Source organism: Dermacentor albipictus, chromosome 1 (assembly GCF_038994185.2).
Source record: "Dermacentor albipictus isolate Rhodes 1998 colony chromosome 1, USDA_Dalb.pri_finalv2, whole genome shotgun sequence".
NCBI lineage: Eukaryota > Metazoa > Arthropoda > Arachnida > Ixodida > Ixodidae > Dermacentor > Dermacentor albipictus.
Genome location: NC_091821.1, coordinates 52,654,649 through 52,670,689, shown reverse-complemented (window position 1 = coordinate 52,670,689; position 16,041 = coordinate 52,654,649). Strand labels below are relative to the sequence as shown.

Here is a 16,041-nt window from a genome sequence, read left to right as displayed (position 1 = left end):
TTTTCTGCGACACGAGCTCCTTAACGCTGTCGCGTTAAAATAAAGGCTAGTATGATTCGCATCCTGGGCGTAACCTTAGCTAAGCCGCAGCCATTTTTTTTTTACTACTGCCATCTTTCTGATGGCATACGACATTGCTATCGAACGCAACCGAGGGTTTTCAATCTGTATAAGATGAGACAATGCCTCTGTCAGCGTAGCGGCACTGATAATGCGACAGGTTATTGAATAAAAATTTAATTCTGGGGATTTACAAGCAAAAACCACATCATGATTACGAGGCACGCCGTAGCGGAGGGCTCCGGATTATTTTGACCAGCTGGGATTCCTTAACGCGCTCCAAATTCACGGTACAAAACGGACGTCTTTTGCAATTCGCTCCCATCGAAATGCGCAGGTGATCGAAGACTACGGCATGACGTTGGATGAGAACCTGGAGCCCAGCGTGCGGCTGAGCGCCATCTCGGGCGGGCTGTGCGGCGCCCTGGGCGCGTTCCTGGGCAGCCCCCTCCAGCTGGTCAAGTGCCAGCTTCAGGCGCGCGCATCGCCCCAGATCGCCGTCGGCTATCAGCACCACTACCCGTCGAGCTTCGAGGCGTTCCGCACCATCTACCGCACGCACGGCCTGAGGAGGGGCCTATGGCGCTCTGCGCAGGCCAACGTCCTCCGGCTTTCCATCGGCTCCGCGATCCAGATGGGCGCCTACGTGCAGGTTTGCTGCGTCTCTGTTTTTTTTTTTATTTCTTCTATGCTTTCTTTTTTTACCCCGTACCACTTCAACTAGTATTCTGTAACATTTTTGTGGGTACACGGAAAGACAATGGCAGAGCACAACGACGGAGCTCCCTTAGCACGAGTCTGCGGGCTAGCTGGTTGGGCATTCTTTGGAATGCATTGTGCATTGCACAGAAACAGGGAACATGGAAAAAGGACACGAGGCACAAGCGCCCGTGCTGTGTTCTTTTACGTTGTCGCGCCCCTGCATGTCTGTCCTGCGCTGCAGACCAATAGAACGATTCTATCGTTGTTATGATTTTCATTGTCTCCACAGTTTAATTCATTATTAACTTATAAATAAATAAATAAATAAATAAATAAATAAATAAATAAATAAATAAATAAATAAATAAATAAATTCAACATACTGCTGCCCCCTCATTGCAAAGATGGGAACAAACATACAATGCGAAATAACTTGTTAACCATATATAAAAGTAATTTAGCAGACGATAAAGATCGGACATAACCGGGTAAAGCGTTCCAGTGTTCTATAGGGTAAAAACCCAAGAACTTTGTTTAAACACCTCGGTACGGTAATGAAAAGGAGACCCATGATGGTGTCAAGTGGCTGTAGGTCTTGCGGGTGTGATGTAGTTGCTGAGTAAAGTGAGTAAAGGAAATCGGGTAGAGTTAAGAGAGTTAATTCTGGCTTTGGTAGTATTTTGTTGCGTACTGCAGCTCTAGCGCCCTGAATTCACGACTGCATGCCGTTTTTTTTGCGGAAGTTAAGTTGATTTAAAGAAATTTGATATCACAAAATACGACATTTTTTATTTCCTTAAGTGCCGATTCTGTAGAGCCTATTGCTTTGAAAACCTTGAAGCAACGAAGTGAACTCGACATCTCGCCCCATTTCACCATGCTTTAAGAGCAAATATGGGTAAAAAATAAGAAGAAGTGATAGGAAACCGGCTGTGTTCGAAACGAATCGAAATTTACTCCCGTGTTGCGCAGTAAATGACATGCCAATACCGGTGGTGCGGCCGTTTTAAGGCGAATAACATTCTTGGCATTGTCAAGCTACTTTTCTTTCCGGCTATCTGTCCAACCGTTTTCGTGGGCCGGTTACGAAAATGTGGCCTGCCCACTGAAAATGTGGGCAGACCCCGAAAATACTGCGGTTTAAATATGTGGGCCTAACCTTGTTCATCACGCTATTCAATCGAAAGAGAAAGAACCTTTTTTTTTCTTGTTGCCCCCACACGACCCACGTGATTATGCGACCAAGTATTAGACTGTGGGATCGCCCCACTTTTCATCTCGCCATCTTCGAGATCAGCCCAGTTCACTATTGCACCATCTCCAGGACCGGCCGTCCTTACCCGGCAAGGAGCCGACAAAGACGCGCCAAACCCAGCAGGAAGAAAGGCCTATTGCAAGTTTCGCTTTGATAAAGGAATTATGTATTTGTCGAAAGCGTGCCCCCCCCCCCCCCCCCAACTGTTGCATTGAGTATGCACTGAAGCTGCTGAATACAGTACGCTACTCCATTAAGAGGTTGGCGTAGATGCCTATGAGCCGACGTGTTCATATTTTATGGAGGAACTTATATAACCTTCCTATATACACACACAAGTATACGTATGCGTCGAGAAACAGACGACCCACGCGCCAAACAGCGTCGAAGAGGCGAAGAAAGCGTTGGTCCGAAATTCGCGTGCCACCGATTTCCGTGAAAACGCGCGCATGGTATACATTCGAAGAGAGAAAATCGCTTAGGTATGGTGTAAAACTGCGAACCGTTTCGTTTTACACTTACATTATCTCGAACAAAACCAAAAACAAAAAAGAAACGTCACAGTTTCACCTGACAGGCGAAGCATTCATTGCGAGAGCAAATCGTGGGAAGCTACACGAAGTAAAGTAATTCGTTTTATCAGCTGCATAAACTGCTGGAAACATTCGTTTACGAACCAAATTAAAAAGGACGTTGTCACGCTCGCACAGGCAAACACGAACACATAATGACCGCGGACACTCGCTGTCAGAGCGCTGGCGTGATGAAGAGTGATGAACAGCGGCGAGCGAATTACCGTTCGTGCTGCCTCTCGCTTCAAAGCGAACTAGGCACACGCGAACACACCGCACATGAAGCCATCAGGTAACTCGGGTCTCCTAGCCATCGAACCAACCGCACATCACCTCCAAGATAGCGCAGCCGAGCTCAGCCGCCGCAGCTGTACTAGAAGAGTAGATGCGCACTAACATGGCTCCACCCCTCTTGCGCGCGTGCGCGCGTGAGAAGACGGCGCGCACATTCCCCGCCTTAAGACACCGCCGCATCAACCCATCATTCTTCTCGTCTACCCTCACAAGCTTTCGCTCTCACGTACAGCATACGGCGCTCGGCCGCGATGCTATCACACTTGGACTTTATACGGAACATCACGGCGACGGCGGAAATTTGTCTGTAGTGGCCATATAATTGCTATCGCATTAAAATGAAGCTTGCAATTTGGGCATGCCTTTTTTACATGTCACTCACGCATATAAAAACATGTACGTTCAATGTGATCGGCAGGAAGGGGCAAGAACCGATTCGACAACTGAACATTCACAGGTCAAATGTTTATTTTATTATTCCGATAGCAATTATATGGATAGTGAAGGCGCATTTTTGTCGTCGCCGTGGCCGTGATGTTCCATAAAGTCGAAGGGCGATAACACCGTAGCCGCGCGCCATATTCTGTATGTGCGAGTGAAAGCGCACGAGGGCAGCCGACAATCGCGGCTCAATCTGGCGCGCGCGAGGGAGGAAGGCCAGAGCAAACGCACCGTGTTCCGTCGCGCTAAAGGCCGCGGGGGGATGAGAGGGAGGAAGGGCGGGGGCGGCGTTGGGCTCCGGCAGCCACTGCGTATTTTGCGATCGGGCGCAAGGGGAACTGGCGATTGAGGCTCTATTGGCCTCGAGCTCCACCACTGGAAAAGCTGGCGCCACCGTTGGCGTGACGTCCTATTAGGGATCACGTAGACATAGCGGCCGCGTCGGCTGCTTCGGGAGCGCCGAAGCGAGCTGAAAACGAGAGTTTAAATTCCCTCGTACGCTGCGGTCCTCATTTAGTGGCGAGATTTTCCCGCTTAATGTGTCTCCTTTACAACGCTTGAACGCACTACAGTAGGTAGCGGCTGCCTTTGAAGGCGCGCAACATAGTAGACTACTGCTCGGTGCCGCAGTGCCGTACGTACGCAATGGAGCCCGGTATCAGCCTTATTCCCACGTAGCCGCAGGACAAGAAGCTGCGTGAAGCTTGGCTCGCGAAACATAAAACCGGCAAACAGTCATCGGCTACAACTCGGGTGTGCAGCAAGCACAGACGCGAGGAAGATTTCTGCTACGGCGCCCGGTCTGCGATGTTCTGAAAACGCGCACTGAGACGCTCGCCCGAGTCCGCTGCCCGACTAATGTCATGACGGTTTGGTCTATCAACTTGTCGATGCTATAGATACTGGCAAGTTGAGTGGAGTGGAAAGGCAACGGTAAGAAGCACATTTAAAAAAAGCATTGCATATGGTCATGTTTGTGTTATCAATTAATGCACTAGATTACAAAAAAAGAAGCAGCGGGAAATGGTACGCTGAGAACACCGATAACATACAGTGCGACGCAACTCAAGAAATAATATTGAAACGTCAATGAATTTAGAAGAAAAAAAAGATTGAATCGTCGCGACGGCACATCACAGTCCCCATAGGCGTCGAAATCTCCACAGTGAAGTTATTTTTGAACAGCTCTGATAGCACCCACGCAACAAAGGTTGCTTGTATACTGTCAAATGCTCATATTCTGCGGCATAAAGCTCATGGCAAGGTGCGAAAACGCGCGCGCGGAGAAAGCGAAACAGTGCGCGGACAAGCATGCAGACGCGTAGTCGGTCGCTGCGAATCTACGCGATCGCTGCATGAGGCTTCGTTCGATTACGCTCCATTTAGGTATACAAACACTATAAGAACATATTTCACATAGCTTGCTCTCAGCGTTTACCTACCTTTCACGCAAGAAGCCGGTTCGGGAGACTCCATCGCGGCGACCGCGCGCAGTGGCTTTCACTGTACGTATTCGGTAAAGAGATAGCGTCTGTAAATGATTGTGCGCTTTCAGTTTGCCCAAGATTATTATTTAGACAGTAAAAAACTTCTCTCGGTTCAAAAGTACATACAGAAATGTCCGGGAGAGCTCGCGCGTGGTGTTTTCAGTGAGCGCTGACAGCAAAACCTATGAGGAGCGCGCCACATGGTCCCTCATACTACGCCAGCGAGGCGCTTCCGCTAGATGGCGACTCCGTAACTCCTCGCCGCCAATAGGCTTCCCCGTGTATTTTCTATGGAGCCTATGCCTATGGGTATGCATAAATTTGATCATATGGGTTTTCTCTGATCAATTTTTTCCCAATTGTTCCATATCGCTTATGAAGCTACCAATCATCTACATTCACACTATTGTAACGATTAAACATCTTATTATGGATACGGATTTACGGATACGGAAATTACGGATTTTTGTGCAGATACAACGTACACCTGTAGATAAAAGATACACTTTTCGCGCGACAGACACATTTTGCTTGGGTACTCGCCAAAGAATGCTTACGCATTAAAATAATGAGAGGTGGTTAACTTACCAGCAGCGGTATTTGTGCACTTTACAATATCGAGCTGCGCGCGATACGGTCTTAATACCGCTGTTTAGATACATCCGCTCGTCTTTATTACACATGTTATGAATACGATGCCAGAAAAAAAAAAACACCGAGTAAACGAATGCCACATGACCTACTCGGTGTTTTTTTTTTATGTGACGATTTTTAATCGCTGACATGACTAATCATGTTTGATATTCTAACTAGGAAAAATTGGTTGGAAAGCAAAGTCGTCGCGCCACACCGCTCATTTGCGCCGTACAGCTTCAGCCTCGAGTCGCCAGCTACATGCGTATTTCGAGGTCAGAACAGGGTAATTGTGGTTCTCGCATTAACATTGGCATAAAAATTTGAGCCGACAGCTAAACTGCATTCACTGACGAGCAAGCGGTATAGGTTAGGTGGGGCAAATAACGCATCGCAGCAGTCGTAGACAAAGCACCGTCCATGAAGAGAGACGCGACTGCAAGACACACTGACACAAACACACAGACTCATTGAGGTCCCTCTTACATTCGCGTGACAAGTTTGCCACAAAGCCTCAGAGTGTGTGTATAAAGTACATTTGCCGACGGAGAAGCGGTACAGACCAGTTGGTGAATAAAGAGAAAATGAGACATCCACCCGTTCGTAGCTATTGCTACGAACGGGTGGATGTCCTGGTCCGGGTTCGAGTCCCGGACCAGGACGAATTTTTCTTCAACCTTGAGGCTTTTCTTTCGAGGAACCCGTATGGGTTTCCTTTGCAGCAATAGCTACGAACGGGTGGATGTCTCATTTTCCCTTTATTCATTACTTCTCTCCACCTTGCGGGTTTCCGCAGAACTACTACGTCAAACTCTTGCCTTTGCTTCGTGTTGTCGACAAATTCGACTTCGCCCTGCCATCTGCTAGCCGCCTGGTTAGCTCAGATGGTAGAGCGGCTGTCCCGGAAAGGCGGTGGTCCCGGGTTCGAGTCCCGGACCAGGACGAATTTTTCTTCAACTTTGAGGCTTTTCTTTCGAGGAACCCGTATGGGTTTCCTTTGTAGCAATAGCTACGAACGGGTGGATGTCTCATTTTCCCTTTATTCATTACTTCTCCCCACCTTGCGCGTTTCCGCAGAACTACTACGTCAGACCAGTTGGTGCAAGCGACGTATCGCAGCAGGAGCAGATGACACGCGATGCGACTTAGATGCGACGCGACTGCAGCGCCGGTAGTTCCAGTGACAGTCGCCGCGGCCATGCCCATAGAGTTTCATACAATAATTACTAGAGGGAATTCGGCGCTAGTGTCTACGGGAGCTGCAATGGGAGCGGTTGTACCAGCATGTAAATTATGGGAAGTACACGGATTTGCCTAAACTTCGTCTTTCTGGCTTCAGACGGCTTCGTAAACTCGTCATTTTCAGCAATGTACTGCGTAATGATACATTATTAAATTTTCCCCACGGCAGGATTCGAACACAGAATCTCCAGCACAGACGCCCGAAACTGAGACCATTAAGCCACCGACGCATGCATCGACAAGCGACATAAACCATTAAGCGACACCGACGCCCTTATAAATTTATCGCGGGCATGCCAGTGCCTTGAGACGCTTGGCGCGTTTCGCTTTGGCCACCTTGGCAAGCTGAATCGTTGCAATTAGTAGCGATTGTGCCTGTTCACAGCGCCTTCTGCACTTCCAAGAGTATAGATTGCTCTGAAATTTACGACAATGAAGGCATATAAAGCGTAATGTAAAAAGCCACAAGAACGTCTGGTAAGACAGAACGAAGGTAAGACAAATCCATGTACTTCCCATCATTACCATGGTGGGTCAACGACTGCAGTGCCAGAGTGCCCTCTAGTGTATTGTAGGAAACTCCGTGGCCGCGCCGGCCAGTGGGCTCCAGAAGGTTTCGTTGGTTTCGCTCGCGCGATAACAGCAGGGAGAGTGCGGCCCCTAGGAAGCTCCGGTCAAGGGCCTTATCAACCTACCGCGTCAGAACACAAAGCGTGTTTTTAAGTTGTTTCACTGCGTGGAAGGTATATTTTTATGTTTTGAGATAAAAGACATGCGCATTACGCCTCAAGACTAATACATGAAATTTTTCGTATATCTTATACGGCAACCTTGACTTGTGAATTGTCGTTATGTACAGAGGAGAGGTGTTGAAAATCTGCGGGCTTAGATTTTAGTACATTTTACTTCTTTTATTCCTGGCTATTCCGCTGATAACCAAATGTTACTAATCACACTCTTTGTAGGTTTGTTAAGATGAAGCTTTAGCTCAGGCCCAACTCCGACGCGGCCTATTGAAGTACATGTAAAACGCAAAAACGTTTTTCTGAGATAAACCTTGGTCAGATTTCAAAGAAATTTGTTGCATTTGAGAGAGAAAGTTAAATTCTAGTGACTATTGGGAGCGGAATTTCGATTTAGGGCCTGAATTTTGTTACAAGAATTTTAAAAAAAATCGCAAGTTTGAAAAGAAGAAAGCAGAAGCACGAAGTTTAAAAATTCATAGCTCTGCATCAAGAACAGATATCGCGGTTCTGTGAACGGCATCCATTAGATCATTGAAAGCGGACAAATTCAATACGTCAGTTTACATCTTACGTGAATCTGTTACGTTACAAACAAGGGTTCTGCAAAAGCTGTATTTACATATTAATAAATTGTTTATATTCATGTGTAACATATCAATTTTGTCCGCTTTAGATGTACTATCACATGCAATTCACAGAATTGTTTTATCATTTTCCATTGTTGAGTTACAGAGTTGTAAACTTGATGGTTTCGTTTTCTGAAAATTTTCAGTTTTTGCCAATTGTTAATTAAAAATTCGCAACCGAACTCAAAAAGTCGAAACCAACAGTCACTAGATTCCAAGTTTTGCTTTTAAATGCAACAAACCTCGTCAAATTTGGTGCAGTGGTTGCCGAGAAAAACGAATTCTCCTTTTACATGTATTTAGATAGGAGCACCCGAGCTAAAGCCTCCTCTCAAGTTCAGCGGGCGCCCGATGTCGCCGCCAATGCCCTTCTTGCTCGCTACATTTAGAAGGCTGCGTCAGTGAGCAAAACCGGGAGCCGTCCAGGGCCTATATTTGTAAACATTGAAAGAGTCTACGGGGAGCTGCGAAAGTGAAGTATGTCTTAAGAGCGTTGATACAAGCTATACAAACGTGTCAACAGCGTTAACGCGCGATTGAACAATCCCGGCGCGCCTGGATTCTAACGTACTTTCTACTTTTCCTTAAAAATAGTATATTGTGAGACAAACATTTATATAAAGGATTTTTGCCGCAGACGAATTCAGTTGCAATTCTTTGGCCACCTTTGGCTCTGTAAAACGCTAATTGCTTTAAGGCGCTGTTGACTAACATTAGTAACCGTGTCAATTTGCCTGGTCACATTGTTTGACGTGTGGCAAAAAAAACCTGAAAAACCCGCATTCGCAACCGTTAAAACAGAACTTCTCCTTGCGCTTTTTGAACAGAAAAACAACATTAATAATTACAAAGGAAGATTGTATATTCTTATACGCCAGCCTTAATTCGGCGGTCGAAAACTAAGTGCTGGCGCAGGGATTTAAAGCAATGATGAAGTTATAACACGCGGCTTGTGTGCTATATAACGGGGATGCGAATCAAGCGCCATAGTAAACAAATGTTTGCTAATCACTATCACCGGGACGGACCGAGCAGGCGTGGAAAGAGGGCGTAGAAAGCTTCGCTTTGATAAATCAATTACATTTACGCACTCGAAGGCGCATATTTGTTGCACTGAAGCCGCTGAATACAACGCGCTATTCCATCTAGAGGTCGGTGTGGTTTTGATACCCATGAGCCGACATGTGTTCATGTTTTATGTATGAATTAAATTTTTATTACGCACAAAGGCGCGCTTACTTGCACAACTTTTGCTGTCCGCATGCAGGGTTTATATAAATAGATTGCATTCGGTGTGCATATCAGCTATACGTATATACGGGTGCATCAATTTTAAGTTTTCCGGAATGTTTAAATATCGCCTGTTGCAGATAACATAATTCTAGTTTTTGAGCTGGATTATTCAGAGAGGTGGAAATGCACGAGAAATCGAAGCACATATTCAACTATTTAGCTAGAAATCACTAATTAACTTCTTAATTAATTATTTACTTAACGGCACATATTGCAATTTACGAACTGTAGCCGGAGAGTTTGCAAGGCGTATCGACTTGGAATTATTTCCCGAATGACACCAGTTTGGAAATATGCGCCATAAACTCGCCGTAAAAATGTACTTCATGTCATGAAGTACATGAAGTAAAAATGTCATGTTCCACTTGCTTTTTTAATAAAACGCTCTTTTATGCATTGAACCACGAAAGTAACTGGAACTCCCATATTTCCGAACTGGTGCCATTCTGGAAATTAATTCAAAATCAATTCCAACACAAGGTTGAATGAGCACGCGTACAACGTACGAATCAAGAGCGTAAGTACGATAGCCATCCACTGCAAGGCCTGCTTTTGCACACTGAATTTTAAAAAGTAGCACAACGCTAAAGCCCTTTAAGTACCCGTATGCACGTTTAATCATAACATTAGAGGCCAACAAACAATGACACCAAGGACAACACAGGGGAAATTACTTGTACTTACTAATTGAATTAAAGAAATGATAAATTAATGGCAATAAAAGCGGATAAAAGAACAACTTGCCGCAGGTGGGGAACGATCCCACGTCTTCGCATTACGCGTGCAACGTTCTTGTAGTGGACAGTACTCATATAGCCCCGCGGTGGAAGAAGAGACTGGACTAGCGCCATCAGGCATATAGGCTCGACGATGGTTGCCGCGACATCAACGCAGTCATCTGTTTAATAAATGGCAGTTTTTTGTGGGCCTTCTGTTTTTATAAGTTGGTGACCCGGACGTGAAACCACATCACAACTGTATACGTCTACCAAGTTTCATCACGACGCCATGGAACCGGCCGCCGAACAATGACGTCTTAAAGAAAACGGAACGTCTTCCGTCGCCGCACTAAAACTTCCCGATTTCTGGCCCTCGGACTGTGAACTCTGGTTCGTCCACATCGAGGCGCAGTTTCGCCGTCACCGAGTCACACCTCAGGCGGCCAAGTACGACAACGTTGTGAGTGCGTTTAACTCGACGACTGCAGCTCTGGTCTGCGACATTTTGCTAGCTCCTCTGCTCGATGATCAGTATGATACCCTTAAGCGGGAGCTACTACTGCGCACCGTGGACTCTGAGTCGGGACGCATTCAACAGCTCCTCTCATCGGAGGAACTTGGTGACAGCAAACCGACGGAGCTGCTTTGCCGCATGACACAACTCCTGGGAACCAGTCCATCATCAACATACTCGAAAATTCTTCGGGAGCTCTTCTTACAGCGTCTACCGAACCAGGTACGCATGATTTTATGTGCCTCACCTACTATGGCGTCTGTCGAGGCATTAGCGATCGATGATGGCAGACCAGATTATGGATTCTTTCCATCCTGTGATATCCACTGTTGACCGTTGTAATGCACCTGCTGCGACACAATCCCAGTTACAGCAGCACTTTGACGAACCCGACAGATCAAGCGTGCACTTTGCTGCGCAAGTAGATGAGCTAACTAATTGGCTGTCTTGCGTTTAAGGGTGAGTAACCATCAGCAGCGGCATCGCTGGCATGACCAAAACGTGTCACGCCCTCTGCTTCCCTTAATTTGTTGGTAGCTCGCCAGATATGGCACTCACGCACGGCAGTGCCGTCCGCCTTGCAACTTTCCGGGAAAGGGTCGGGCCAGTCACTGTGCTACTGGCCCTACATCAAGCCGTCTCTTGTACGTCACCGACCGTGTCATGAAAGTTCGCTATCTTGTAGACACTGGTAGGGAAATTTGTGTCATTCCCCTTACTTTCCAAGAACGCAGAAGACATCGCAATGACACGTCTTTTCTCACTGCCATCAACGGTTCCAACCTTAAAACGTACGGCCAGAAATCGGTCACTCTTGACCTTGGTCTGCGACGCCCTTTTCTATGGCTATTCACCTTCGCTGACGTCCGTGGGCCGATCATCAACCCTGATTTTATGAGGAAGTTTAACCTTCTCGTCGACCTTCGCAACTGCCGCCTTCTTGACTCCTCAACAAACCTGTCCTTACAAGGTATCACCACGTCTGCACCACCTTTGCGTCTCGTACCAGCACACACCCAGGTACCGAAACCGTGTTCCACCATCCTGCTGGAATTTGCAGAGCTCTTCGAACCACCCACCCTCGCCAGATCGTCCAATAGTGCACAACGTCACGCACCACATTGTGACTAGAGGACCACCAGTATACGCCCGACCTCGCCGCTTAGCACCAGACCGTCTCAAAGCAGTAATTCGAACACATGCTCGAGTTGGGCTTCGTGCGTCCTTCCGCTGGCCCTTGGTCATCTGCTTTATGCATGGTGCCCAAGAAGACGGGTGATTAGCGACCATGTGACGATTACCGCACCTTAATCAAAGTTATAAGTACTATATATATGTGTAGGTTTCCCTATACCCCACATTTACGATTTCACCGCATCACTTCATGACTGCTGCATATTTAGCAAGGCGGATCTAGTAAAAGGCTACATCATATCAATTCGCAACCGAAAGCACTACAGTACTTTCGGTTGCGAATTGCTAGGACTCTATACCTCGCAGTCCGCCACTTCCGTCACAATTTCGAAGGGCGTCAGTTATTTATTCTCACCGGCTACAAACAGCTAATTTATGATGTTACCTCCAACAGTTCCTCGCACACTCCCATCGAAATTCGCCAGCTTGCATATATCTCTGAATTCACTACTTATATTCGACATATCAGTGGTGCCGATAATTCTGTCGCTGACGCTTTGTCACGGATTCATATAAATGTGCGCCAAGTAAATCGTTCCGGCATTGACTTCATCCGCCTCACTACCGCTCAAAGCACAGATCGTGAACTCCAAGCATTCCAGATTGACAACGAATCTCTGCGCTTCGAAGATATCTTACTGCCTGGCTGCAACGTCACAGTGACATGTCTACGGGTCGGCCTCAACCGTACGTTCCACAACAATTGCGGCAGCAAGTTCTTGACGCGCTGCACTCCTTATCGCACCTTATGGTACGTGTCACACAACGTCTGGTCACTTCCCGCTATCTGTGGCCCCGTATGAACGCTGACGTCCGTTGCTGGGCTCGGCCATGCATACAGTGCCAGCGCGCCAAGGTCACTCGACACACTATGAGCGCGCCTGGTCATTTTCTACCGCCAGACGTTGGTTTCGGCCACGTTCACATCGATATAGTTGGTCCGCTACCACCGTCCTACCGCGGCTCAGTTTCCCCATCTACTTTCATGGGTATTTATGTTTTTACTACTAGAACTAACATTGGGAATGTTAGCCAGCGCCACCACTCACAAACCTTGGCGGCGGATGTGGAACATCCTTTCTGCCGCAGGTGTCACGAGTACGTGATATTTTTGGGTGAAGGTAACTGGTCAATAAACCCACACATACTACCTGAAGGCATCAACGTTGCCGGTTTCGACACCCTCGTTATGTAATGAACGAGAAGAAAGGGGATTAACCGAAGGGCCAGTTTGGTGTTCGAAACACTTGAAATTTTGCTAAAAGGCAATCACTGTGCCTTTTAGAATTGTGCGCTGGAATGATGTTTCATAATGCCGATCACAACCAAATAGCCCAGCTTTCCATATTTATTGTGCCAAAAGACCGTCTAACTTGCCTAACCCGAAAAGAAATCGCAAGTCTTAGCGGTTCTTAGATTTCTGTAACGATTAAACCGTTCCAGGGGCATATTGACAAGAGCATTTTTTTTTTGTCTAGCTGAGCTCTTCTAATCACATAAAAGGGACATGTTGTCATCCACCCGAATTGTAGCACGAAGTTACAAAGGAAAGCCATACGAGCTTTTCAGAAAGGACGCCACGCAGTTCTGTTTTCTGCTCTGATCTTGTTCCATTTTTACGCTCAGTGTCACCCTGCACGCTACTTTTCACCATTGTCTTATTTACTTGTGTTTTTGTTGTATTTTTGTTACTAGTTCTTTACATGTGCTGCCTGTTATCCGCACCTTTTTTTTTTTCTTTGCTCCACAGGTGCCTTCAGTTTGCTTGTGTGATAGATGCAGTTGACGTTGTTTTCCGGCCGACCATAGCTCTTGCCTCGTTTAATGCGTGATAAACTCGCAGCCTTAGGTTTCTCTCTTTTATTGCGATGACAATTACACGGACATTCCAAGCGAATTGCCGTCGTCGTCGTGATGTTCCGTATTGACCCATTCCGCGGAGTAGTTTGTTCTAGAGAAACTAGATGGCGCTTTCAGCGGCGCGCCACACGTAGCCTCAGAGACAGCGCAAGAATACGAAACCACTACCGCTTCCACCTTGCTTCTGTGTGATCAGTTGTCGGAAATGCAACTGAGTTTTCGCTAACGCACTGTGCTCCAATCATGTCGGATTAAATCATGCTAGATTGAAGGATGTGGATTGAAGACGTGTGCAGTAGTTGGCTGCAAAAATAGTGACTGACATATTAAGGAATGGAGTGAATCTGTGCGGCCAAGCTCGCGGACCACTGCTGCAACTGTCCGTACGTGTTACAGAAATTTGCTCATCTGCCAGCTTTGTATCGCTAACCTTCCAAAAAAGTGCTTCTGCCCCAGAATGTCGGCAAGAGTGAGTACCGCTCGTTAAACACTGACAAAAGGAGTAATTAACGCCGCTTCCTGTCATAGTAAGTTTCGCGCACAGTATCCACACACATCTACCTCAACTGGCACGGAAACTTACGCGCATTCTATCGACAACGTGTCAATGAGTGAATGGGCGCCCACTTGAATATACGTGCATCCCGGCCACACTGGCGGCATTTGGATGGGGACGCAATGCGAACATACCCGTGTACTTAGATTTAGGTGCACGTTAAAGAACCCCAAGTGGTCCAAATTTCCGGAGTCCCCCACTACGACGTGCCTCGTGATCAGATCGTGGTTTGGGCACGTAAAACCACATAATTTTTTAAAAAATATATATACGCCCTGTATACGCACAATAAATGACCGATTGCACAGATAGTTCACGAATGGTCAAAGCTAAATGTTTCGGGATGGTCCACAAGAGTGAGAGAGTTACTAGCGATAATACATCTTTTCTACAAGGTGTTACTAGGTACAAAACACCTACGTTTCAAGCCTTGCGCGTAGCAAGAACAAATCTATCGGAAGTGAGCACACCCTCAAGCGATTAGGCAGAAAATAATCAGATATTGAGCGCACCGGGGAAGTCAGAAATGTGACAAGCTTCTGCTTCAAGATATTTGACAAATAAAGAAGGAAGAGCAAAACACATTAATCCTGATTTAATTCATGAGCGGAAAGTTTGGATAGCTTGGAATACATATTTGGCCCCGCTTTTAGAACAAGCACGATATACACTTCCCGCGCCATTTGGCCATAGCTTAATCAGCTTTGACAGCGCTTTTGCATGCTCTCTGAAGCTGTGGCCAAAGTTTCGTTTCGTCCACTTAGTCACCGTCTACGATCTCTCCCGAAACAGGTCTGCTAAGCCGCACCGGCGTCATACAAACCCATAGTAAACACGGAGGCAACGGAGGCAGTTGAGGCAAGCAATGGACGCGTTACCACGTGATCAAGTATGGCAGTGCCCACGGGATCGCTGCGAAAAGTGTCAGTAAAGTGTAAACCACATGCATGCGATTTTTTTTTTTTGCGTGACAGCGACAAGCGACGCGATGGAGATGGCTGTCGCGTTCGCTCGTCGCCCAGACGTCAAACTCCAAGCGAGCGACCACTTCGCGCGACAGCTCTCCAGTGTTGCCGGTATTAGGGGATCGAGTTAGCGCCAAACCTGGCGTGGCACTTGCTATAATTATTTAGGTTGATTTGTTTGGCTGTAGAAAGCAACATAAAGTATTTCTGAAGGTCTTGCAATAGGTTTATTTTGTTTACATATCAAAATTTGGTAGTTTGCTCGTTCCGTTTGTATACTGAGAAGCGCGCACGTGTGCAAACCGGCAGTACGTCACTAGTGTACATCCCGTTCCGGCCGCTTACTATTGGCTAGTCGCTCACAGCACCATAGGTGTTCTCTGATAGCACTTCCGGGCGACGAGCGACAAATTCTAGATTTGCAGAACCGGGCGATCGCGCGACAACACCGAGCGATCTGTTCAAGCGACGGCCCGATCCGTCGCTCGTCGCTGTCGCGCACAAAATCGCGCTCACGGTGTTTAGCCTTAAGAAAAGTTTACACCCTTTGGAGTGTATATTTGCCACACAAGGGTAATCGTCATCTGTCTTGCCCGCATTTCCTTTCTTGAAAACGCTGCGTTCGTTCCTTTCCTGTCGGGAATGCTATGTCATAACGCGCATGCCGTTCGTTACTGGATAGTACCGGGCTCGCAGCGTTAAAGAAAGGAAATGCGGACAAGACAGATGACGATTATCGTTTTGTGGCAAATATACACCACAAAGGGTGCAACTGTTTTTAGAGTATAGTCATATTAGAGTACTGCACACACGAAAACTGTCCCGACAGTGGTAACAAAACGCTGAAAACCAGCGAGCAAGCAGCGCGACCACCCAGACCTG

General features: G+C 46.9%; 2 protein-coding genes across 4 annotated transcripts in view; one reads left to right on the top strand and one right to left on the bottom strand.

The window, feature by feature from the left end:
- The window catches only part of LOC135911996 (uncharacterized), a 108,935-nt gene that overhangs the window by 39,010 nt on the left and 53,884 nt on the right, over positions 1–16,041 (bottom strand). The window lies entirely within an intron of this gene.
- Positions 1–16,041, top strand: part of LOC135911988 (solute carrier family 25 member 35-like) — a 52,922-nt gene that overhangs the window by 34,415 nt on the left and 2,466 nt on the right. For all 3 annotated transcript variants that reach the window (XM_065444368.2, XM_065444366.1, XM_065444367.2), the window contains one exon: positions 398–712. In XM_065444368.2, the coding sequence (XP_065300440.1) occupies positions 398–712 (315 nt within the window). The remainder of the gene's footprint in view (positions 1–397; positions 713–16,041) is intronic.